Here is a 24,541-nt window from a genome sequence, read left to right as displayed (position 1 = left end):
CCCCCGAGAGAAGCTTGTCGTAAACCATGGACTTCTCGTAATTCATAACCGCATCTACGACATACCTACGATGTGACGCTCCAGTCACTCCCACAAATAAACTATTACTGACCATAACTGGCGTGCCTACAGCTATGTGAATGGCGACGGATAAAGCGGCAACGTGCGATTATTTGGGCATTTGGACATTGAAAATACATAATTAAAAATAAATAATTAAAAATAAGTCATACGGCATTAAAAAAACAAATACAAACACGTCCGAATTTATTTCGTACACTCTGTAGAATTGTTTGTGTCTACCAAATCCACCCTGGCAATGACCTGATACCAGTAGCTTTGCGGACAGTCAAGTGCAGCTCCAAGGCTCACTGCAGCCATTCAATATTCAGCTGCCAGATTTTTTATTTTTCCTGTTCTCTAATCTGCTGTCCTCTTCTTTGATAATTCTCTTTTCCTTTTCGTCTTTCTCTTTTTTTTCTGTCTATTTCCGCCCCTCTTCTTTCTGTTTCCTGCTTTAAAAATAAGACCGTCGTTTACATAGCTTCTTATCCTGACTGTTTCTGTCGCTCTACATCCACCCAAAACCGTCGCCTTGGCTGACAACAAATGGCACGTCTTTTAACGATAAAAGCCATGTTATCCCTGGCATACGCGCTTTTCTTCTGTGCTCTTGGGCCGTTGGTCTCTCTCGCCGCGGCCAGCAGTCATCACCATGCCCACAACAAGTTGCACCACCGACAGGAACACAACCTGCACGGCGCCCGCGACACAGCCATAGACGATGCCTATGCACTGGTTAATGCGTCACTACCTGCAATCGCAGCAGCCAACAAGCTGAAGCTGCAGCAGCCACGTTTCAACACGTATCAGTTTCCACCAGCTGGCAACGCGTCATCCTACGGCAGGAGCAACACAACTGTCCCGGTCATTGGTCGGCGTGGCCATTTGATGGCCAATGGCAGCAGCACCAGCACTGGCAGCGTGCCGCCGTTTGCTGCCAACAGCAACACGACATCGCGCGACTACATTGTCTCGCCTGAGCTGGCAAAGGCTGCACGCGTGGTGGCCGAAGGCACAACCAACAAGCCTGCCGGGGCAGACTACACGGACCGTGCGGCCCGGCTCAAAGCCGAGCACTGGGGCCAGACCTCGCCAGCGTCGGGGGACAATGCCACCAGCGTTTCCGACGGCGTCGAGGCCCGGGCAGCAGCCGCTTCCTCGTCGTTTTGGATGGCCAACATGGCAATGAACGGCGTGGCACCGTATGCCGCAGCAGCCAACTACAAAGTGTGGCGCAATGTGATGGACTACGGTGCCAAGGGTGATGGCAAGACAGACGACACGGTGGCTATCAACAAGGCGATCACCGATGGCGGCCGTTGCGGACAGACGTGCGGGTCTAGCACCGCAACGCCGGCGGTGATCTACTTTCCGAGTGGGACGTACCTGGTCAGCGACACGTTGATCATGTACTACAACACGCAGTTTTTGGGTGACCCGACGGCCCGGCCGACGCTGCTGGCGGCCGCCAGCTTTGTGGGCTACGCAGTGGTGCTCACAGACGTGTACATTGACGGGGCCAATGGCGCAGAGTGGTACATACCGCAGAGCAACTTCTTGCGCTCGGTGCGTAACTTTGTCATTGACATTACCAACGCGCCCGCCAACAACTACGTATGCGGCATCCACTGGCAGGTGGCACAGGGCACCGACCTGCAAAACATTGACTTTTACATGAAGGACGGCACGACGCAGCAGGGCCTGTACATGGAGAATGGTAGCGGCGGCTTTATGACGGACCTGTATTTCCAGGGCGGCAACTTTGGCGCGTACCTGGGCAATCAGCAGTTTACGGCGCGCAACCTTATCTTCTCGGGCTGCCTGACGAGCATCCAGGTGTTTTGGGACTGGGCGTGGCTACTGCAGGGCCTCACTATCATCGGCGACAATACGAAGAACGGGCCGAGCGTGGGCATCACCATTGTCGACGGCGCTGGAGGCTCCGCAGGCAGCACGGGCCAGGGCGTGGGTTCTATGATCATCACAGACTGTGTCTTCTACTTTGTAGACACGGCAATCAAGACCACGCTGGTGGCGGACAACAGCTCCTCGTTTCTGTTACAAAACAGCCTCTTTGTGCAGGTGCCTGTGGCCGTGTACGACACGGGGGCCGCCAAGACTCTGCTCGCCGGCAGCAGCACGGGCAACGTGCAGGTGGCGTCGTGGGGCTTTGGCAACATCGTATCCGGCACGTCCGGCACGTCCGTGTTCCAGAACGGCAACGCCATTACCGCACCCGTGCGTCCCGCGTCGCTGTTGCCTGTGGGTAGTGGCAACTGGTTCACCCGGAGCGCGCCCACGTACGCCGATGCCAGCATCCCTGCCACCGCGATTGTCAATGTCAAGACCAAGGGCGCGGCGGGTGACGGCGCCACCGACGATACGGCAGCCCTCAACCAGGCGCTAGCAGCCGCCGCAAACGCGAGCCAGATTGTCTTTTTCCCCTATGGCGTCTACGTTGTGACAGACACGCTTCATATCCCCCTGGGTTCCCGCATTGTGGGCCAGGCCTGGTCCACCATTGCAGGGCGCGGTGCGCGGTTCCAGGACGCCACGAACCCGCGCGCCGTCGTTCAGGTTGGTCGCGCGGGCGATGCGGGCACCGTGGAAATCTCCGACATGCTCTTTTCCGTCATCGGCCCAACTGCCGGCGCCGTCGTGGTCGAGTGGAACGTTCACGAGGACACAAATTCGTCGGCTAAGGGCTCTGCGGCCATGTGGAACTCGCACATCCGCGTCGGTGGTAACGTAGGCTCGAGCCTACAGGCTGCAACCTGCCCCATGTCGACGTCGGGCACGCCCAAACCGGCCTGTGTGGCCGCCTCGCTGTTGTTCCACCTGACGCCGGCTGCGTCGGCCTACATTGAGAATTTCTGGGTGTGGACGGCGGACCACGACCTTGACATCGCCTCGCAGGACATGATCAATGTGTATACGGGCCGGGGCGTGCTGATCGAGAGCCAGGGCCCCACGTGGCTGTGGGGTTCCGCATCCGAGCACTCGGTGTTGTACCAGTACCAGTTCTCGCGAGCCAGCAACCTGTTTTGCAGCATGCTGCAGACCGAATCGCCCTATTTCCAGCCGAGCCCGGGAGCGCCAGCCCCATTCGTGCCGGGCATGTTCCCCGATGACCCTACATTTGCGGATTGTGCGTTGCCCATCGCCGCCAACTCGCGCTGTGCCCTGGCCTGGCCGGTGCGCATCCTCGACTCGACCGACATCTTTGTGTACAGCGCAGGCCTGTACAGCTGGTTCCAGTCGTACGCTAAGAACTGCGAGATTGGTAATAACTGCCAGGATGGGGCCATGGACATACAGCGGAGCGAGAACGTTTGGATCTATAACCTGTGCACCAAGGCTATTGTCAACATGGTCACGCCGCTCGGTACGGCGGTCACCGTGGGCAGACTTAACCAGAACGGCTTCCTGGCGTCCATTCTAGGCTGGCTCGAGGGTGCCACGACGATCGTTGGCGACCGGTTTGCTGGCTGGTCCGTGTTTGCGTCCGGGTCGCTGGTCGGCCTCGGCCTTTCTTCGGCCTGCGAGGCTGCGTTGTACCAGACGGTCAAGTGCGACGACAGCGCCCGCAACCTGCTTGCGGCGGACGCTTACCTAGGAAGCACGGGCAACAAGACGCTGACGGGCCTAGTGTGCGAAGCCGTGTGCGAGGCGAGCATCGCGTATGTGCGCCAGAGCGTGGCGGCTGCGTGCGCCGTGACACCGCACCTGCCCGGCACAAACGTGCCTTTTGTTAGCGTGGTCGATCGTCTGTGGAGCAACTGGAACCAGACGTGCTTTGTCGATCCAACCACGGGCACCAACTGCAACGATGTCATTGCTGCATTCCCGGCGGCTGCGGACATTGCTGCGCTGCCCGTGGCCGACTTGTGCTCGTACTGCTACACACAGAAGCTCAAGCTCATGGAAGCGTCTGCGTACTCGGGCGCGTATGACAACACAAGCTTTGCAGCACGTTATGCGTACGTTGCGTCTCACTGTAGCCTTACGGGCGTTGGCAACTTTAACGGGACGGCTTCGGCAGTCACGGGAACAACCCCAGTCGACGTTACGGCGCCGGTTTGCGTCTCCGGTAAGCACTATACCGTAGCCAGTGGCGACACGTGCGACTCCATTGCCGTCGCCAACGCGGCCTCGAGCGCCACCCTCTTTGCTATCAACCCGGTCCTGCGGGACTGCAGCAAGGAATTGACTGTGGGCGCTGTGTTGTGTTTACCCCAAACATGCGACACACTCTGGACGGTCCAGCCAGACGATACCTGCCAGAGCATCGGAAACGCGACGGGCAATTCCATGGACACCCTCGTTGCGTACAACACCATGCTTAACAGGAATTGCTCCAACCTCCAGCCGGCGCCAGCCTCGGAACCCAGCTGGGGAGCCACCCTTTGTGTATCCTCTCCGGGAGGCGCGTATGCCGGCGTCGCAGCGTCCAACACAAGCACAGACGGTAACGGGGGCCGTGGGAACGGCTATGCGCCGCCCTATACGCAGCCCATCAAGCCGCCGACCGGTGCTACGGTGGCCAAGGGCACCAATGCCACCCTATGTGCCGCGTGGTACGTGTATGACGCCACGCTACTCTGCGCGCAGATTTGCCTGACCAACGACATCTCCATTCGCGTCCTCACGCTGGCCAATCCAAGCCTGCACGTACCCACTTGTGACGCAGATCTGGTCCGTGGCACCGCCTATTGTGTGCGTCCACTGTCTGAAGTTGAGCTGACTGCCTCGTCCGCCCTTCCCTCCTCGTCGACAGCGTCATTAACCTCGACGTCAACATCAGCAACAACGTCAAAAACACCGTCAAACACCCCCAACCCCATCTCCACCGACGGAAAATGCGGTACCGCCTCCTCTAAAAATGCCACCTGCCAGGGCAGCACCTTTGGCAACTGTTGTGGCCCTTCGGGTACCTGCGGCAGCACACCGGCGTTTTGTTCTGGCCGTCTCGGCTGTCAGCCGACCTTTGGCGAATGCAAGCCTATCTCCAAGGACGGCACCTGTGGCGCGGCATCGAGTGTGGATGCGTTATGTCTGTACAGCTCCTTTGGCGACTGCTGTGGTGCGTCAGGTAAATGCGGCACGACTACGGCGTTCTGCAACACCGACGAGGGCTGCCAGTCCAACTACGGTACCTGTGTTGCACGCGTGTCCACCGATGGCAAGTGCGGTAATGCCTCATCCGTGGACGCAACGTGTCTAGGCAGCACCTTTGGCAACTGTTGCGGTTCTTCAGGCACCTGTGGCAGTACACCGGCCTTTTGCTACGGCCGGCTCGGTTGCCAGGCGAAGTACGGCAACTGTGTGCCCATCTCCACAGACGGCAAGTGTGGTTCTGCGTCGAGTGTCGGTGCCATGTGTCTCTACAGTGCGTTTGGCGATTGCTGCAGCGCTGCAGGCACCTGCGGTACGACCTCTGCCGCCTGTTACTTGTCTAATGGCTGCCAGGCCACATATGGCACTTGTCTTGCAAAGTAGTTGATGGTTAGAGGTAGTCTATTTTGAGTGTGTTTGGTTGCGTGTGTTTGTTGTGTTCAGCCAAAATTAGGTGCGCGCATACGTGTAAATAAATGAAATGGAATGAGTAGAAAAAGAATCGTGTGTTTACTTACTAGTAACCTTTGGAAGCAGACAAATAATACATAGTTTTTAGTCTCGGTTTTATTATTCTTATATTGTATGTTTTTTCAGCCCTGTAAAATTATGTGCGCTTTGTACTCGAGTCCTATCACACTACAAGCTCGCCCTGTCTTTGATAGCCAAGTACTCATTAAAACAAAAGGGTTTGAGGTCGTATAATGAATGACCTCCTAGGTGTAATGGCGTTGGGTGATGGCGTGTGGTCTGGAGTCCCACATCCGACAAAGTTAGCCTCACCTCGAAACAATAAATAGGAGCTTGGAAAAAGGGGCTTGTGTTTTACCTATGTCGCGTACAACAGGGCAACAACCCGAATTTAAACAAAGCAGATTATCAACAAAACAAGAAACAAAAGAATGGATGCAAGGATACCCGTGTGGCAAGGCGTCAAGTGTGAATGCGATGTATCTGTTAAGCACATTTGGCGACCGCTGTCCGTCGACGGGCGCATGCGGAACCACGTCGACATTCTATAGCCTGTCATCAGGATACCAGGCGAACTTTGATACGTGTGTCGTCCTAGTAGTATTTGATTGTGGAAGAAAAGGGGCTGGAAAGAAAAAAAAAAAAGATTGATGTGGGGAGGCTGTGAAGGGGATAACTTTCGGGCGCAATACCTCAGCACCGTGTTCTTACAAAGTAAACATAAAAATATATAAAAAAAGAATAAATAAAGCATTACAAGTGATATAACTAAAAGGCAAGTGTAAGGAAGTGTCCAACCCTTGTCCTTCCGTTTTCTTAGAATGTTATCACGGCCGGTGGGCTGGGATTTAGGTAGGCAGGGATGGAAATGGAACTAGTACAGAATAGTATGTCATCTATCGCGGTATGCGCTGGTAGGTTGAAGACGAGGACGTAGCTCAAAGAGCTGCAATGGAGGATGAGCTGGCGAGTCTGGCTACTGGCGGGACTGGCCGGCCCGGTGGTCGGTCTGTGGCACCAAGTCAGCATAACGTGACTGGGAATGTTCTTGGAAATGTGGGGGATTGGGCTGAATCCTAACTCTCAGGAGCAACCATGGAATGAGGCCAACCTTTCCGCGAAAAATCCACTTTTGGCCATTCAAAAGGGCCCATACTGTTTATTGAACACCCTAATGACCGCACATCTCGCATATATCTTAATTACACTTTACAACGAGCAACGCACTGCCTAATACAAGGCATACAGCAAAAAATGGCGGCGCAAGACCACCACGCCCAGAAGGGCTCCGATGTCGACACTGACGTCGACGCCCTCAGAGCGGCTTTTAAACGAATTCGTGGGCCGTATCCAAAACCACCCGACAAGGAGGCATACGAATTTGTGCGATCCAAGTGTCCAGCCCTCTCGTCAGAAGAGTCAAAAAAAAAATACTCTCATTACAACCACATTTGGGGCTTTGGGGATCTCCTTCACATGCACGCAGTGATCAAGGCCGACGACCTTCCAGCTATGCGCGAGCTCATTCGACTCGAGCCGGACCTGCTCAGATGCGAGTGGCCAGGAGATATGGAGTGCCCACCGATGGTGTTGGCCGCGCGCTTGAGCCGTCACGCGATCCTTGATCTCCTGATGAAGCACCGGGCTACGCTCCCGCCCGAGATGCGGGTTCCGCCAGTCTACGACGACGACGACGAGCATGGTAATTGGGGTACGCCGCTGACAGAGGCGTGTGAAATGGGCCGCCTCGACACCGTACGCCTCCTACTACAAGGCATGCCTGACACAGACATTAACGAGGTGACCAACGGCGGCTTTACACCACTTGTAGCCGCAGCCCACGGCCACATCGGCCCTCCCGAGGTGCGTGTTGAGTTGATCCGTTACTTGCTTGAGCGTGGCGCCGATATACACGCCATAGTACCAGACTCTTTGGCGCCTTGGGAGACCCTCGACAAGGCATACGACAAAACCGTCGAGGATGGCCCATATATCTCACGGCCACGTCCTGGTGGACGTGGTAATGTTTTGGTGTGGGCTTTAAACTCTAGCTGTAGTTGGGTTTTAGAGTCTTGTAGTACAGCCCCTGCCGTGGTCGCGTTATTAGTCGAGGCCGGTGTGAGCGTGTATCAGAGCTACTTGCACAGGATCCAGCGCATTAACAAAACAGAAGATCAAGACGTCGGCACACACGTTCACCTTACATACGACAGGGCCTACCTTTCGCCCATCGCCACGGGCGCAATGCACCACGACATCGACGGCGTGAAGGCGCTGTTGAATCTCTTCCCTGCCGACCACGAGCGCCTCCTGGCCACGACGGATGCAGTCCTTGTGCCCCAGCCCCCAGCTCCGTTGCGGGACCCAGACGACGAGGTTCCTGTCCTGCTACCCCTCCACGCAGCCGTAATAGGCTCGTGGCGTGGCGTATACGTATGGACTCCAGACAGCTGTAAAGCAGCTGTGGACATGGTGCGGCTACTCACGGCCGACAAGGACATTTGCGCGGCGACTATTAATGCCCGCTACCGCCGACACTATACGGCGCTGCACATGGCCACGAGCTTTGACCGTATGCCTTTAATGGTGGCACTGGTCGAGCTAGGCGCTGACATCGAGGTTCTACCCGGCCGAAATGGCCCCGGCATCATCCTTGCCCTCTTTTCGTCTGTCTCCCGTGTCAATAACTGTAGTTATACACACGAGGCGTCCCAGTTGGCTTACACCGTGGACGCATCCACCGACATACTGGCCGTGCTCACGAGACTACTACAACGATACAACCAGCGTGGCGAGGATGCAAAAGTCGATGCGCACAACGCAGCTACCCGCATCGCCCTCGTAAACGAGGCCGACGCCAACGGCAACACGCCGCTCCACTTCGCCATGGCCTACCGATTGCCGCGGTCGACCGCGGCGCTGCTGGCCCTCGGTGCGCGGACGAATGTTGCTAACAACGCTGGGCAGGTGCCGTGTAGACCACCACCCGGGCAGAAGTCGTCATTCTAGTTTTATTTCAAAGCCAGAGTATTGTACTACACCCCTTTCATACTCGAAGGGAATATTTGCGATGCTCTTGGGCTAGAATATATCACAGCTATTTGGACAATATTAAATCTTGACTGCAATGTGAATTGTGGAGAAAACAAGAGACGAGAGCACATCGGACCAGACCGGGCCTTGCAAGAGCTGTAGAAAAGTGTGACAAGTTGGGGCTCTCCACGTTGAGCCACAATGATAAATTCCCATTGCGCGTGAGATTGAGCAAGGCTTCGACGGAAATAAAACAGTCGAGCAAAATACAATAGGAAAACACCCATCACCGCGAAGCGCGTAACAAAATGCATCTCACGCAACACACTATGCGAACTCGTAAGCTGAGAGTAATGAACTATGCAGTTTTCACTGTCAACGAATAGTGAAGGGTCAATTTGGTGGAGGTTTTTTAGATTGTTTGTTTACGTACGTTTGTAGAAACTACAGCCCACACTTGTTTCTTGTCCGTTCCCAGAATATAACTTGTTGAATCACCCAGTCACACCTTCCAAGCTCCCTAGTCAGCCCTAATCACGCTCGGAGCGGCCCTTGATGACTGTCGACAGGTCGCCCACCGGCAGCTGCAAGGGGAAGTCGACAATGGCAAGCATGATGGCAAGCAGAATGTACCATCCGCATGCACAGGTAACAAACAGGACGGCACCACCCGCCTGGAACAGCGTCGTTACGGTCGCAGTCGTGCCGGCAATGTCCTCGGCCATGTACCAGAAGGCGGCACCGAGACAGGAGAAGGCCGGGACGAGCGTCAGGAAGATGAGGACAAAGACAACGTTGGTGCGCAGGGAACACACGAGCAGAACGAGGGCGTAGAGGCCAAAGGACACGAGGAAGAAGCCGAGGCTGGCGTTGAAGCCAGGGTCGGCCAGGCCCGACTGCATCGGCTCACCGTCCTTTGCGTAGAAGCCATAGGTGCCAAAGCTGGGGCAGAGGATGCCGCCAAACGTGAACCAGAAGCAGCCGACACTGGAGAAGACGATGGACGAAAACGAGTTGCCGAGCACCCACTCGAGGAGGCCGCTGACAAACATGAGCAGACCGCCGAGGAAGAAGTAGGCGGGGATGATGGAGGCCGCAAAGTTGCTGGCCCCGCGCCAGCCCATGAGGGTGCAAGACAGCGGCTGGAGACAGAGCAGGAAGCCAACGAGGGCCCTGGACCATATGTTAGCAACGGCACATAATTTGTTGAGCGGAGGGCGTCGTTGTACATCAACATACATGGGCGTCGGGTTGCCGTAGGTCTGGCGCAACTCGCCCTTGACCTTGTTGTGCGGCGAGAGATAGAGCTTCTCAAACTGTTCGGCGCTCATGACGACGCTGCGGTTTGTCGCAATCTCCCGGAGGGCCTCCATATGGTTCTTTTCGACATCGGGCACGCACCCGTTGGCTTGGAAGGTCTCAAACTCGGTAGAGTTGGACATGGTGATGTCTTTGTGGGTTGTTATGTACGGAAGGACAAGAGATGGGAAGAGAGAGGGGATAAGGAGGAAACAAAAGGAAGAACCAGAGGGCTGGACGAACAAGATGACGAGGACAAAAGCTGGAGATGGATGAGTCTAAAGGTACGCAATGCCATTGCAGCCACCCGCCCCGGATCCCGATTCCTTTTATACCATTCACATCGTTATTGTTGGCATTATCAATTTAATCCGGTTGATCTAGTGTCCAATGTCTCTTCTGTTTCCTGTGTTGCTCGTCCACATTGTGAATTTCATAGGGACAACCTAGCTTACTCGCAATACATGTGGACAAACTCTCATCCACTCGGGCACACTTTAGCAAACAGTCATGTTCCCTAGCCCGTTTCCCCATGTCTCCTTTCCTTTGCTTGGGGAGACTTGAGGAGAATATAGTAGAGGAAAGAGGCTACCCCAGACTGAACCCAGCCTGGATCTGTTTCTCGTTTGCGTATCCGCAGCTATGATTTAAGCTAGCAGATATTGACTTGTTGTCTTGAGAATTTTTCTCGTCTTTAATTGGCCCATCTATCCGCTTCCCCACGACCGAAGTACATTGCGGACGACTAACAACACGAACGGTCCACAGTACAGCGGCGGAAAGGAGTGCGGAGAATCCACCCCGGACAGCCGGATCGCAAACACGACCATCGTGTGAGGGAACTGCTGCGGAGGATCCTCTGGGCCATGAGCAACCCGATCCGGACTGTAGATAGTTGTCCAGACACATCAAAATCAAGGCCGTATTTCGTCCACTTGCGATCATCACAACGGATCATCACGAAAGAAGCAGAAACCAACTCGGCATTCACGTCGGTACTTTCACAACAGCAGAAACACACAGATAATCCGAGACGAGGTGATCTCTTTCATTGCACAAAACGGGTGATGGCAACTACGGCGTACATTCCACAACTGCGATCTACAAACACCGTTCATGCAAGGGACGCGAATTGGGCGTCTGTTGCTGGGTTGGTCGGAAGGTCGCCTTTCCGAAGAAGAAATGAAAGGAGAAACAATACCAGGAGAAGAGGAAACGAGAACGGTGAACGACAGCCGGAGGGGGAGCTAAACGAAAAGCCAACTTCGATCAGACCACCAAGAGATCGACAAAAGCCGCTACCAAACTGGATCTTTTCGCTTAGAAGGACGTTGGGAGAGAAAGTGTTGTCTTTGTTTGCCATTTACCTCTGCCGTGTGAATTGGGGTAACCCTAAAATAAAACCAAGAAATCCCCAACCAAACGCGTCCCGGCTCGTTCCAACTCCGCAAATTGTGTCCATCGGATCGGGACCGTATCCGAAAGATGGCTGCGATCCGGATCCGTTTCACGTCGGCCGGCAAGGTGGTCGCCCCGATTCTCTATCTCGTCCAACACCACAACACAGTGCAGGCGGCCGTAGGAAGGATTGAAGTGGGTTGTTTAACTCGAGTTGGCGCGCAGCATCCCGCAACCAGTGCGGAGCGCACAAAGCCACGCATGTCTGACTCGGGTCTCAAGACAAATGTAGCTTTCAATTAAATCACAAAACATTACATTTTGCAGCGACGAGTACCTTACATACAAACCTCGTACTGTCACTTCTTCATTATTTTTGGCTACGCAAGAGCTTACACCTTCTTTGGTGCTAGGCGCCGAATAAACTGTGAAAAGCGAGTTAGCAGTTGGGCTCAATTCGAATCAGTGAAATACAAAACGCATGTCAAGCGCTTACCTCTTGTGCTTCCTCGTCCGTTACTGTCGAGACCTCCGACTCTTTCACAGTGATCAGACCCAGCCCCGATGTCCGGATCATCCACCACATGTCGAGCCGGGGCCCGCCCAGCTTCTCTGCGACCAGCTTGTCTTTGAGGCTGGTCAAGAACGTGTTGTAGATGGCTGGCTCCTCAAAACTGAGCAGCTCGTCCCGCATGACCCGCATGTTCTCGGCGGCCCGGGCGTAGTTGAGCTCGCCGGTGCTGCTGGCAATGAGCGCCTCCACAATCTGGCCCATCTGTTCGGTGAACCCCTCAATCTGCTTGACGCTGACTGTGCTCGCCAGGGCCTGCTTGTATTCGGGGATGGCGTTGTCGGGCGAAATCTTTCGCAGCTCATCGCCCTCCTTCTTGATGGTAGGACCGCCGCCACCGCTGCCGCCGACACCCAACAGCGCATCAATGTCCAAACCAGAGATTGGCTTGTTGTTTCTGGCGTCCCGTCCTGCGCGGCCCTTGGCTTTGGCCGGCACCTTCTTGACCTCCGCGGCACGAATCAGAGCCTCGATTTGGTGCCGGGCGTTGCTGACAAGCTCTTTTGGCGGGTGGTCAAAACGCGTCACGAACTCGTTGTCCTGTTGAATATACGGCTCGTTGGGGTGGACTGCGCGGAAGCTGACAGCCTTGCTAACGCGGTAGATGATGGGCGAGTAGTTGTCGTCCAGGTCAGCATACTCGGCAGGTTGCCTATGGTTTTGGAACACGCACGGTTAGAAAATGAGAGGCCATTTACATCAAGGGACAAAATCAACGGCTGCCAATACATACCCGTCCTCGTCGGTACCAAACATGGAGATGTCCATGGCATCCACGTAATCGCTCATTGCCTGGTTGAGGTCATCATTGGGCAGCAGTCGATGCTTTTTCAGAACGGCACCGGTCGCTGTGATGACCCGATCCAAGGGTGGGAAGGGGTACGAGCGCACATCTTCCGCAAAGGGCAGCGGGACATCGTAGAGGCAGACATGGTCCTTCGTGGCAGTGGGGAGGAGGAGCAGCATCTGAGGTTCTTTCATGTCCTTGGCGACCAACCGCGCAACCGCACATGTTTCCGTGTCGACCATGGCGTGGACGAGCGCCGAATAGGCAAGCTCGTCAGCCTCGCTGAATCGGCGCGGCAGAATGATGCAGCTCTCCCCCATGTTCAAGTATGGCTCGGCCTGTCGTGTCAGTGGTGATTGCTCTCCGTCTCAACCCTGACCTCTGCTCTCCTCTTCAGATTGTTTGCTTACATTGATGCGTGTGATGAATCCAACGATGGAAAAGTCCTTTTCCGTCTCGAGCTGCGTAATGTTGCGGTCCAGCTCGCCTATGTGCACAGCCGTCCTACCATATTCATACCCTTTTTCCAGGTCCTCAAACTTGACCTCGCGCTTGCCGCCAAGCCTCGTCTGGTCGTCCACAGTGTAGACGCGCTCGTTTCGGACAGCTGCAAAGTCGACATTGCCCATTTCGACGCCCTCCATTTCGTCCAGCGTGCGTGTCGACTGTGTCCCGCCTTCTGCTGACTCATTCCGTACAACAACGGTGGTCGCCGAGGGCGGGTGTGCAACCTTTGTCAAAAAGTACCGCTCAATGTTCACGCTCAGGGCGCTGTCGAACGTCTTCGGGTCGCCCAGTGTCAACGGCCCGTCGTATGTCTTGTACGGCCGGGTGGCCTTGACACTGGGCTTTTGAATCTCGTCAATTGCCTCGGCCAGGGTGCCAAAGACGCCATTGTTGCACTTTTCCGCCAGTGTGCGTAACAATATCTCGTTTGCCGCCTGGTCCACGCGTTAGCTAATGTCAAGGCACGGCGCGGAACGTCTAACTCTAGCGTCGCTTTCAAGGCCATAGTCTCCCTTGACGCACCTTTGTTTTTGACTTGTTTTCCTCCTTGAAGCCATACTCTGCGTCATCGAAGTCGACACCGCTGTCCGTGTTAGACGAATTACCTTGCAAGGCGTTTGATTTGTCTAGCGTCGCATTGCGGGCAAGATGGCTTACATGATGACAAGCTGGATGCCCAGCTCGTTGATGCGGTGGGCGAGGTCGTCAAAATCGTCGCCGTCAATGCCTCCGCGGCCGTCCGTCACAAGCACAATCTTGCGGTTGAACTTGAGCCTCGCAGGGGCCGCTGCACTAATCATCTCTACGGCCACAATAATGGCCGAGACGGCGTCACCGTCTCTCGTTCTGCTGGTCTTGATCTTGGGGCCCAACGTGCGCAAGTTCGATAAGCTCATAGCATCGACTTCCTGGAGCACAGCAATGTTGTCGTAGCCGTCGTCGTCCTGTAGCGAGTTGCGGGTCTCGTCGGTGCGCAGACCGAGGACGCCAACCTTCCACGTTTTGCGGGACGCAGCCACCGTGGTGCAGACCTTGTCCCAGACGTAACGCATGGCCCAGTCCAGATTCGGCTCGCTACGGCCACCACGGGTCTCGCCCATCGTGCTGCCGAGGTCGACAATGTACACGGTAGCTTCCTTGTCTGCCATTGTGGTGTTATTTTGTGTCGATTAGCGATTGGAAGAATCTCTGAACATCTTGCCAAGTCTCAACGATCCGGTCAAGTCTGTCGGGTCGAGATCAACGGCGGCAGGCAGCTCCTCATATATGGGAGAGCTTGAACAAAACATTAAAAAGACGCCAATGACGTTCAATTGGAGGTGGATCGAATGTGTTAAACAGGCAGCCACGGGTGTGGGGCGCGCCAGCACCGCCCAATGAGACGGCAAGAAGCACCCAGCTTCCCTTCAATTGCGCACTTCACCAAGTCGCGAAAGCACGTGACTACCTAGCAGCAGCGACCACGACTCGGTGGGCCACTGCAACTAAGCCCTTGGGTCCTTAGCGTCTGTACCATACTGAGCAATGAACCGCTAAGCTGGAGTGGCTTTCCAGGCCCCGCCTGCCCCGTCGTGGCTCCTAAATCATCAATGACGGCTTTGAAACTTCACACGCATCACATTCTGACGACACTTTTTGAACCAGCAACACAATTCACCTTGACTTGCACTTATGTAGAGTGAGCAATTGGACATCACGATGCCGGAGACATCCATCTTGCTCAAGCCTGCCCCCTACCACGTGCTCTCGTGAGACATATCCTCTCTCCTAGTTTGGAGTTTTGATACTTGACAAAGCAAATGTGCTGACCCTTGCCGGTTAGTTATGGCACGTTGTTGGGGACGACCTTTTTCCATGTAAGAGATGCATCTCTTGAGTGTATCTGGCAAGCCACTTGCTAACAGCCTCCAGTCATTCGTCAATGGCATCGTCCAGTTCAAGACTCTGCCCCGGCCGCAGTTTTCCGCCTTGCAGGCCAGGCTGTTCCCAATCTACTTTGGCATCCAGTCGGCCGTGCCGCTGGTTCTCGCCATCACGTACCCTGGCGGCGGTCCCAATCACGACTCTGCGGGCATCACGGGGCTGCTCCAGACCAGCAACCGCTGGGGTTTCCTCGTCCCCATTGCCACCATTTGTGCGACCGGTCTTGTAAATCTGCTGGTGCTCCTGCCAGCTACCACAAAGGTCATGGCCGAGAGATACAGCCAGGGTGCGTATTGTACAGCAAGCAGATGGAATGAATTTGTGGGCGTAGCCTCCTGCTAACCCACTGCAGAACGGAAAGACGGCAAGAAGAGCTATGACTCGGCTCCACACTCGCAAGAGATGCTGGCCCTGAACAAGAAGTTTGGCAAGCTGCACGGCATCTCGACGTTGCTGAACCTGACATCGTTCATCATGGCCGTCGTCTACGGTGTGGCCCTGTCCGGGCGCATTGTGTAGATTGGCGAGCCGTTTTGTGTAAAGGTTGGAAGGAGCTTGAGCAGTCGGGAGGACCGTAAGAGGAGCAAGATCATTTGACTATTCTACATTTGACTATTCTAGCATCGGCATAGCTTTATTTTCACATTCCTCGTGTTTGTTGTCTGTTTTGTCATTTATATCAATATGTACTATTTTTTATTAATTTCTATCGTATTCCTTCATTGGCGTTTTGCCTTTAATCGCAATGGGTATAAAAAAGTGACGTTCGTGTAATCGTTGTGGACGTCATACAATGGCGGGTTTCTTAGACTCAGCACATCTTGACGTCAATTAGGTTTCCGGCCACTGAACGCCGGGTGGAGGTTGTGTCCGCTGCACAAGAATATCCACAGTGCATCCATCCTTCATCCATAAGAGTCTAGTAATGCCTTGGTAAGCAAAGACCATGGGAGAGAAACGACGGCAGGACATTTCATGGCGTGAGACCTCTGAAGGAGGCAGCCCATGAGGTGTTTTCGGGTTGTCAGATTTCAGGTACGTCCAGAGAGAAGTTCTGTGCATTTCGGCAGGCAGTCCTCATTCTCCTTTCTCAACCCGTCCGTTCAGCGAGTCGTCTTGGCCATGTCCAGCTGGGCGCGGCGAAGCTCATCCTTGATGTCGTCGAAACGCTTTTTGGACACAGCCGCAGACGTCGTCGTCTGGACTACATCCCGGGCGTTCTTTTTCCAGTGGCCCAGAGACCACTTCAGCGGGTCACGGGCCAGGGCGGCACCGACGTCAATGTCTCCCTCGGGCTTGGGGAAGCTTCGCTCGAGCGGGTCGCCGTTGAATTTCAGTCTCCGGGTCGGTGCCGGTGCCGGGGTGTTCTGGTTCCGGTTACAGCTGCTCTCCGAGGCCGAAACGGCCATAGGTACACCGCCAGCAGCCAGGGACGCCTTGAGCTTTTCGGACGACAAGAGAGACGGAAGGTCGGAGGTGCTCATGGATGTCGTGCTGGACGCATCAGAGCCACGTCGAGATGGATCAGCCGACCACATGTCGTCGACGTTTGATGCTCTCGACGATGAGGCGGACATGGACGGCGCCGTCAAGTCACCGCTGTCGTTGGTAGTGTTGTCGGCGGGCACGGTGGCCGCACCGTTCGGCATATTGTACAATGTCGTGCTCATAATAAGTGGAGTGGGTATGAAGGCTGATAAATCTTGTATCTGACGAAGGACTGGTGACGGCGGTCGTGGATGAAGAGGAAAGAAATCGTCAAAGACAGAAACAAGAAAATGAGTTGAACAAAGAGAAGATAAGAAACAAAAGGAGAAAGGAAGGAAAAGAAAAAGGAGAGGATCTCGAGGGGCACTTTAATATGTCGGCGGAAATGAACAGTATTTCTATCTCACACTAATAGGAGCTGGTGCTAGACGAGAAAAACACATGGCAAAATTAGTCTAGGTTGAACTCTCGCTGTTTCGGGTTATTGGTCCGAATATCGTCAAGACAAAGTTCTTTGCAATGACAAATGCACCAAAACATGAGTCGTAACGTATATAAAAAGCTTGTAGGTGAAAGCGCGTGGAAATCTGGTGTCACTTCCAAAGAGAACGAAAAAGAAGACAAATCGTGCGAATAGAGAGGCGAAAGCCCACAAAATGAACGAAATTTCACGTTTTGTGGAGGTGTGCCGCCAACGAACCGGGCGGGCGCCAGGCGGCTGTTCCTGAAGTGGTACAGGTGTACGGCCGGAGAAACAGCCACACGGGGAGTGGGCGGTCTCAGGGTATTCATCACGAGCACAGTGCCGAGTCAAAAGGAGCGATGACATAAGGGGAAACGTATCCGTCAACGGGGCAAAGTAAAATAAGGGTCTAGCGAAACTGATACCGCAAACGAAAGTCCGGCCGCTCTTTCCTATTCGGCCGGTATGTAGAAGAGGCAACGGCGTCCTCGTGCGTTCCCAGCCCGTCGCTCTTTCCCTTCCTGGAATTGGTTCATTCTCACCACCATTACTATGGTGCCTTTGTGTCCTTTCTTTTCGGACACGGTCCATTGACTTCTACTAGACTTTTGGCGCAGGCGAACAATGCACACAAAATTTCCAATGGCGAGTGGCGACGCCTTCGACAAGGTGAGCGAAAACGACGCTAGTGCGGCTGCCCGGGCGCCAATGTCACCTCCGGGACACTACTCCGTGCGAATGCACAAAGGCCGCGGCAAGTGTCTGCCTCCATCACGAGGCAGGCGCGACACAAGCGCCAGTTAGCGCGGTACTGTGCTCGAACTCGACAAGTATCTCGGCCCTCGACCTTCTGCCATCTTCTACCCAATTCAAGGTCGGGGGTACTTTGTCGCGAAGCCTCCGAAACACACATCAGTGCAGTAAATACTGTGCCCGTAAGCCGGCCCCCATCGCCGACGACGCACGTACGGGGCCTGATGGGATGCCGTCAGCAACTTTTTTAGCCACGTTTTCTCACGTTTTCTCTCCACAAACATAGTATGACGCTGGAACTATGACGATGGTCGTAGAAGCTCCGTGGAAGCCAAGTGCAAAATAAGAAAGTCGTGTATTGGATTCTCCCCAACGTGCAAAACCACTGACTCCAGACGCCGTCTGAACGTACTGCCCACCTCTCGTCCTCTGTGTAGCGCTTGGCTAAACAAGGTATTTTGGGCAATATTAGTACAGTTGGCCCGAGAGGTATCGTAGGCACATGCCCTCACATGCGCCGTCGATTCTCTATAGCTCCGTCCCCGGGTTTTCACGGGGTTCTAGCAAGGTATCCTAACGCTTCTCGTGCGTGCCGGCAATGATACCAATATTCTCCACGTGAAACCTGTTTGGCTGTTCGGCTCCCCTGCGTAGATCATCTCTTAGCGGCAGAGCGCGTGTTATAGCTGTAGCTGCCACTGGCCGTGGCCTCCTTCTCGGCCTGCTTCTTGGCCACCTCGCTCGTGCGCAACACCTTGGGGGCAGGCGTCTTGAAGCCTACAACGCTCGTGGGCACAAACATGCCCACCTGCTTTTGGTACTCCCTGTAGCCCGGGTACTTGCCGCTCGTAATACGCTCCGTCAGCGCGGTCGAGCCTTGGAATAGCAGCACCAGCACCAGCGCGCCAATGCCCGCCCAGCTGTACAGCGTGCCAGTCGCGTAGCAGCTCCACTGGTAGAGCACGATCCAGACGGACTGCTCGGCCGCAAAGTTGGGGTGCCGGCTGTACGCCCAGAGGCCCTCGGCAAGGAAGCCACGGTCAAGCGTAGATTTATCAAAGCCAGCAGGCACCTTGCCGGAGCCCCGGTACTTGTACTTGGCGGTCTGGTAGTCCCACTGCTGCTGGTCGGCGACGTACTCGAAAGCGACGATGCAGATCTCGACAGCGGCGAATGCTGCGTCAGCAAAGGTCAGGTCGCGCTCAATGGTGCCCGTCAGCAACAGCGTGTAGGCCGGTGCGGCAATGGCGAAGAGCAGGACGCTCTGGAAGAAGGCAATAAAGGTCAAGTTGAAGATGTGGAACAGCCACTTGGGGACAGCGTTCTTGACAATTTCCCTGGGGGAGGTGGAAGGCAGGGGTCAGCACGGGTCCCATCATCTGCTATTCTGGAGAGGACATCTATCTCACCAGCGGTAGTCCTCAGAGCCAACGTCATAACCTCCTTTGCGCGCATAGTTGTAAGTCAACCGAATCTGAGATGGTTAGCACGAGAAAAAAGAGAACATCAACAATAGGCACAAAATGCACGCACACTCCAGATGGTACTAAATAGCAGGGCCGCGTCCAAACGTCCGCTGTGTGCACCGGCCAGTCGCGACCACAGGTTGAAGTGTGCAATGTACACCGTCGGCAGCAAGCTCCAGCAACGATCGACCTGCGAGTAGTTGCGGTTGATCTCCGACACCACGAGGAACACAAAACCCAGAGCCAGTGATATGGCAAAACCAGACACCAGCGGGTTCGTTTCCACGTACAGCCGTGCCACGCTGCCCGAGGACAAGGCTGTGACGAAGTCGTCGGGCAAGCTGTAAAGCTGTTCGAGGAAGGGCTCGACCGTGTTGGTGTAGTCGGCGCACGCTTCAAGAGAGTGCACAATGGGGAGGGCCATAGCGGCAGAGAAAAGGTAGAGCTGTGACAAGGGAAACCGACTTCCCTGGGTTGTGTCCGGTGCTGTTAGATGGTGTAGTGTGTGAAATGAGTCGAGATATACTCCCAAAATTGAATGACGTTTCAGAGGCACGGGGGCACCTGCCCGCATTTTAACATGTCGTACTCGAACCTTCCCCATATTTGGAGCTCTACCACGGGATCCAGCTCCCAGTGCAGAAAAGTGGGTCCATGAGGAATCGATGGAGACCTCTCGGCCGATTTTGATGTCCGTCAACGAATACAGCGATCGCATCCAGCGACCGCGTCCGCTGTAATGCCCCCCAGGCCCCCCCAAGCCCCGCTGTACCGGCGTTTAGCTCAATGCCAATTACTCCGTTCGGCGAGGTGCATTGACACGCCCATCGACTGCGCTATTCCAAATGAACCCTTTCCAACGCACAGATACAGATATCAAAACGGCGAAAACCACACAAGCAACGCCCCGGCCGGGACTTCCACCCATTGTCACGCGTCATAGCCTCGCAGCTGCGGTATGGTCTATCGCTGATTGAAAATTACTGTTGGCGCCGCCGCCGTTGCTCGGGATTTATGTCCCATTGAGACGCGTCTGGGTGTCGAAGAAAACGTTGTGAGACTTCGTGGGCTGGGGATCACCATGACCAAGATTCTGTGTGTCGCCGAGAAGCCGTCCATTTCAAAGGCCGTAGCGGGTCATCTTTCTGGGGGCCATTACCAGACGGTAAGTGGCCAAAGCCGGGTGTTTCATGCGTCTCACGCAAAGTACGTCTCTCTTACAATGTGAAATTTTGCAATCAACAGCACAACACCCAGTCCAAGTACGTCAAAAACTATGGGTTCTCGTTCAATTTTGGCCCGCCGTACGGCGACTGCGAGGTCACCATGACCTGCGTGTCGGGCCACATGACCACAATGGAGTTCGGCCCCGAGGTCAAGGACTGGAAGTATCCGCCGCCGGACCGCCTCTTTTCGGCGCCCGTGCACACTGTCATCCCGGACGACAAGAAGGTCTTGGCGAACAACATCCAGCAGCAGGCCAAATACTGTCAGGTCTTGATTATCTGGACGGATTGTGATCTTGAGGGCGAGCACATTGGCCACGAGATCCGGGAAGCCGCCCGCAAAGGCAAACCGTCGATCGAAGTCCGGCGAGCGCACTTCAGCAACATTGAGCGAGCGTCTGTGACCCCTTCCCAGGGAGCGTGAGCCATTTTGGCGACGTGATGCAAATTACTAACTCTTACAGGCACATTCTACGCGCGGCACAAAATCTTGTCGGGCTTGACGAGCGGCAGATCAATGCCGTGGCGGCACGCATGGAGCTGGACCTGCGCATTGGTTATGCCTTTACTCGGTATCTGACGAACAACCTGCGGACCCTCGGCGGGCCGATGTCACAGCTAACACTGAGCTATGGTATGATCAAACGAGTTGTCTCAGCGAAGCCAATTTATCAACAATGAACAGCTAACCGTCATCCAGGCTCATGCCAGTTCCCGACACTGGGCTTCGTCGTGGACAACTACTTTCGGGTCAAAAATTTTGTGCCCGAGCCCTTTTGGAGCATCAACGTGAAGCACACCAAGGGCCGGTACACGGCCAGTTTTTCATGGGCGCGCGGCCATCTCTTTGACCGTGCCTGCACCGTCATCCTGTACGAGCGCTGCCTCGCCGCTCAGAAGGCCGAGGTCGTCAAGGTCCAGGAGAAGCCCACCAAGCGATGGCGTCCACTGCCCCTGACCACCGTGACGCTTCAAAGCATGGCCACTCGCTTCCTGCGCATGACGGGCCAGCAGGTCATGACAATTGCCGAGGGCCTCTACAACAAGGGCTTCATCAGCTACCCACGTACCGAGACCGACCGTTTCGACAAAGGCATGAATCTCCAGGCACTCGTCCAGAAACAGGCACAGGACGCAACAGGGCGCTGGGGGCCCTTTGCGCAAGACCTCCTCCACAACAACAAGTTTGTCTGGCCGCGCGCTGGGCCGCACGATGATAAAGCCCATCCGCCCATCCACCCCATTACGTACGCCGCGCCCAGCGTGCTCAACAATGAAGAAGGCCGGCTCTACGAGCTTGTTGTGCGGCGCTTCCTGGCCTGCTGCGCCGACGACGCCAAGGGCATGGCGACCGACGTCGAGATTGCGTACGGTCCCGAGCGGTTCCGTGCCAAGGGCGTCCACGTGCTGGAGCGCAACTTTTTGGATGTCTATCCCTACGAAAACTGGACCGACACGGCCCAGCTGCCGGCTTTCACAGTCGGCGAGCGGTTCGAGCCGACCGAGGCCATGATGACACAGGGCAAGACGTCGGCACCAGGCTACCTGACAGAGGCCGACCTCATTGCTCTCATGGACGCCAACGGCATCGGCACGGACGCGACCATGGCCGAGCACATCCAAAAAATCCAGGACCGCGAGTATGCACGGGTTGTGGAGCAGTCTGGACATCAAAGCACCAACGCGGCCGGGGGCGACGACGATGACGACGAACCAGGCAGCGGCCGGGGCGGTCGTGGTGGCCGCGGTGGTCGTGGAGGCCGAGGCGGCGGCAGTGCCCGCGGCGGTCGTGGCGGTGGGCGGGGTGGCCAGCGAGTGTTTGTGCCGACGCAGCTGGGTGTCGCACTCATCCAGGGATTTGACCGCATGAACTTTGAGACGAGTCTGGGCAAGCCCTTTTTGCGCAAGGAGATGGAGCTGCAGATGAAGGCCATTTGCGAAGGTCGCACCACGCGGAACGCCGTGCTGCAAGAAAGCCTGCGGCAGTACCGCCAAGTATACGAGCAGTCATCGGAACGACTCGACGTCCTGAAAGCCGTAAGTCCCCGGCCGATCCCCCTCTCTTTACTACCTCCCCCTTTCCAAGACACACGTTGCCTGACGACTTGGTGCTCCTTTTTTTATTAAAAAAATATATACAGTCCTGTAGGCAGTACATCTTCAATAACGGCGGCACCTCCACGACTGCTCGATAGGATGGGACATGGGCTGTGTGACATTGTACAAACACATACAGGCTCCACAGGGTCTGTCACCAAAGCTACCTTAGGCCTTACGAGGTCTCATTGTCACTTCGAAACGAAGCATCCACAAGCATGTATAATCTGTGACCCGACCACCGATGGGGCCACCAAGCAGAATGTCGTCCATGTCTTGCTTGGTCTGGAGTCCCTCTTCGGACAATCAGGTTTGCGCCTTTTTTGTCCATCCTTTCAAGGTTAACCCCTTGAATGTCGAAAACATTAGGCATGCCCTCCCATTGATGCCGATCGTCGAATTGACGGTGCGGCAATTCTGTTATTTGTCGCAATCAGTGGGTTACCTTGCGTCGCTCCATCGCTTCATATGTTGCTCCCGCCGAGGACCGGCCTTCACACGGTACAGTTTATTCAAGAGGAGGACAATTGTATCATGTCACGTCTGTTTATGCAGCCTACATGAATGGCATATCTATGCGAGGTAGAGCAAGGGGCCCCGAAGGCCAGGGAAAGAACATATCCACCATAAACAAACACCCGCACGACGATACCATTCGTATCAACGTTGGCCATACATTACGAGGCACGGCATATAACGTACTTCCGAAAAGGTGCCACACTACAATGTACAGCTCATGTTGCGAAAGAGGGGCAGGCAGCACAGGATGCATGTGTGACTCGTGGGAGGTGCCAAGAGGGGACAAGAGTGACATGAGAAGGGAATCGTTGGGAGGAGGGCAGCTTCGGTTGCAACGGGGCGTGCACATTGCAAGCATCAGAATGAAGGGGTTGAGATTGACGGACAAGAAACCAGGGAACGAGACGAAAGTGGTTCTGGCAAAACAAGCATGGAGAAAAGGAAGACGAGCAATGGGAGCAAGAGGCCTTGTGGCTCGTCGGTTGGTTGGCAGAGGCGGATCCAGCGCCTTGCGGAAAATTGTCTATTGTCGTGACCTCTGTATCCAGACAACTCGCCAAGATTACGGGCTGGGTAAAAAGTCAAGAGGAATTATTCAAGGGGGATAAAATTATCGTGTGAGAAAATCGAAATTTTTGTTTTGTGCGTCACAATGTCACGATTCTCAATGTGTTTTTTCAAGAAAAAAGTGAAAAGGAAAAGAAAAAGAAAAAGACCAAATAAGGACGCCCACGGGATGAGGTCAATGGTAGTTGTCGTTTTCGTAACAAGACTAAAAAACCCCGACTTACACATCCCGCGCGACCAGGGCAAGGCAAGAGGCGCAACAAGAACACGCCATGACATAATGACACGAAGCCGCGGATGGGCTCTCGTCGCTGCATCGCACAACGTGGGAAGAGCAGACTGGGTGAACGGGATACCGCGAAAACCCATAAAGTGCACTCAAGCTCTCGGCCCCTCTTGTTTCCAGGGCGCGGCATGCTACGGAAGGGCGGGGCAAAGAGGGGCGTGTCGCTAGAGGTTGTGCGCGCACGATGCTGCGCTGTGAGATGGTGACGAAATCGAACTGGAAGTTCTGTTGAAATTACTGTGTAGAAACGACTTGTGAGTGTGTGCCCAAAGAGCGACAGTTTGCGACAGCGTAGCTTTGCGTTCCGGGTGGCTGCAGTGGTGCGGACGGGGTCAGCTGTCCATGGAAGGAGCCAATGAGCAGCAGGCGCGAGCCCAACGTGATTGGCCCGAGATAGAGGACGCAAAGGCGAGGTCGGAAAGGGACAAAGGAAGGAACGCCGGTTACGGTTGGATCAAGAACACAGGTCAGAGTCATACTACGATGAGAGGCTGCTGGTGTCAAAAACG

The 24,541-nt window shown here is 55.0% G+C and overlaps 8 protein-coding genes across 8 annotated transcripts; 4 read left to right on the top strand and 4 right to left on the bottom strand.

Annotated features, from left to right (window-relative positions):
* Positions 1-636: 636 nt before the first annotated feature.
* Positions 637-5,562, top strand: SPSK_06871 (LysM domain protein; the record flags this gene model as incomplete). Its single annotated transcript, XM_016733544.1, has 1 exon — positions 637-5,562. One exon carries the CDS (start codon positions 637-639, stop codon positions 5,560-5,562), a length of 4,926 nt encoding a protein of 1,641 aa, XP_016590534.1.
* Positions 5,563-6,903: 1,341 nt separating this feature from the next.
* SPSK_07329 (uncharacterized protein) lies at positions 6,904-8,658 on the top strand (the record flags this gene model as incomplete). Its single annotated transcript, XM_016733993.1, has 1 exon — positions 6,904-8,658. One exon carries the CDS (start codon positions 6,904-6,906, stop codon positions 8,656-8,658), a length of 1,755 nt encoding a protein of 584 aa, XP_016590533.1.
* Positions 8,659-9,212: 554 nt separating this feature from the next.
* On the bottom strand, positions 9,213-10,124 carry SPSK_07822 (protein alcS; the record flags this gene model as incomplete). Its single annotated transcript, XM_016734477.1, has 2 exons — positions 9,213-9,855; positions 9,922-10,124. The coding sequence occupies 2 exons, from the start codon at positions 10,122-10,124 to the stop codon at positions 9,213-9,215; spliced, it is 846 nt and encodes a 281-aa protein (XP_016590532.1).
* Positions 10,125-11,771: 1,647 nt separating this feature from the next.
* SPSK_07043 (ATP-dependent DNA helicase 2 subunit 2) lies at positions 11,772-14,392 on the bottom strand (the record flags this gene model as incomplete). Its single annotated transcript, XM_016733713.1, has 6 exons — positions 11,772-11,804; positions 11,876-12,602; positions 12,684-13,075; positions 13,148-13,678; positions 13,767-13,827; positions 13,902-14,392. The coding sequence occupies 6 exons, from the start codon at positions 14,390-14,392 to the stop codon at positions 11,772-11,774; spliced, it is 2,235 nt and encodes a 744-aa protein (XP_016590531.1).
* A 550-nt stretch (positions 14,393-14,942) lies between these two features.
* On the top strand, positions 14,943-15,686 carry SPSK_07924 (uncharacterized protein; the record flags this gene model as incomplete). The annotated part of the gene is made up of 4 exons (XM_016734577.1): positions 14,943-14,992; positions 15,067-15,100; positions 15,156-15,453; positions 15,520-15,686. The coding sequence occupies 4 exons, from the start codon at positions 14,943-14,945 to the stop codon at positions 15,684-15,686; spliced, it is 549 nt and encodes a 182-aa protein (XP_016590530.1).
* Positions 15,687-16,270: 584 nt separating this feature from the next.
* On the bottom strand, positions 16,271-16,816 carry SPSK_08034 (uncharacterized protein; the record flags this gene model as incomplete). Its single annotated transcript, XM_016734685.1, has 1 exon — positions 16,271-16,816. One exon carries the CDS (start codon positions 16,814-16,816, stop codon positions 16,271-16,273), a length of 546 nt encoding a protein of 181 aa, XP_016590529.1.
* A 1,710-nt stretch (positions 16,817-18,526) lies between these two features.
* SPSK_07516 (uncharacterized protein) lies at positions 18,527-19,941 on the bottom strand (the record flags this gene model as incomplete). The annotated part of the gene is made up of 4 exons (XM_016734177.1): positions 18,527-19,208; positions 19,281-19,345; positions 19,405-19,823; positions 19,881-19,941. 4 exons carry the CDS (start codon positions 19,939-19,941, stop codon positions 18,527-18,529), a joined length of 1,227 nt encoding a protein of 408 aa, XP_016590528.1.
* Positions 19,942-20,418: 477 nt separating this feature from the next.
* Positions 20,419-22,758, top strand: SPSK_07113 (DNA topoisomerase III; the record flags this gene model as incomplete). Its single annotated transcript, XM_016733781.1, has 5 exons — positions 20,419-20,502; positions 20,583-20,983; positions 21,028-21,197; positions 21,264-22,600; positions 22,705-22,758. 5 exons carry the CDS (start codon positions 20,419-20,421, stop codon positions 22,756-22,758), a joined length of 2,046 nt encoding a protein of 681 aa, XP_016590527.1.
* Between the last annotated feature and the right edge of the window lie 1,783 nt (positions 22,759-24,541).

The sequence above is a fragment of the Sporothrix schenckii genome, assembly GCF_000961545.1.
Source record: "Sporothrix schenckii 1099-18 chromosome Unknown Cont41, whole genome shotgun sequence".
NCBI lineage: Eukaryota > Fungi > Ascomycota > Sordariomycetes > Ophiostomatales > Ophiostomataceae > Sporothrix > Sporothrix schenckii.
Note: the sequence above shows the minus strand (reverse complement) of the source record. Positions and strands in the feature narration are given on the sequence as shown.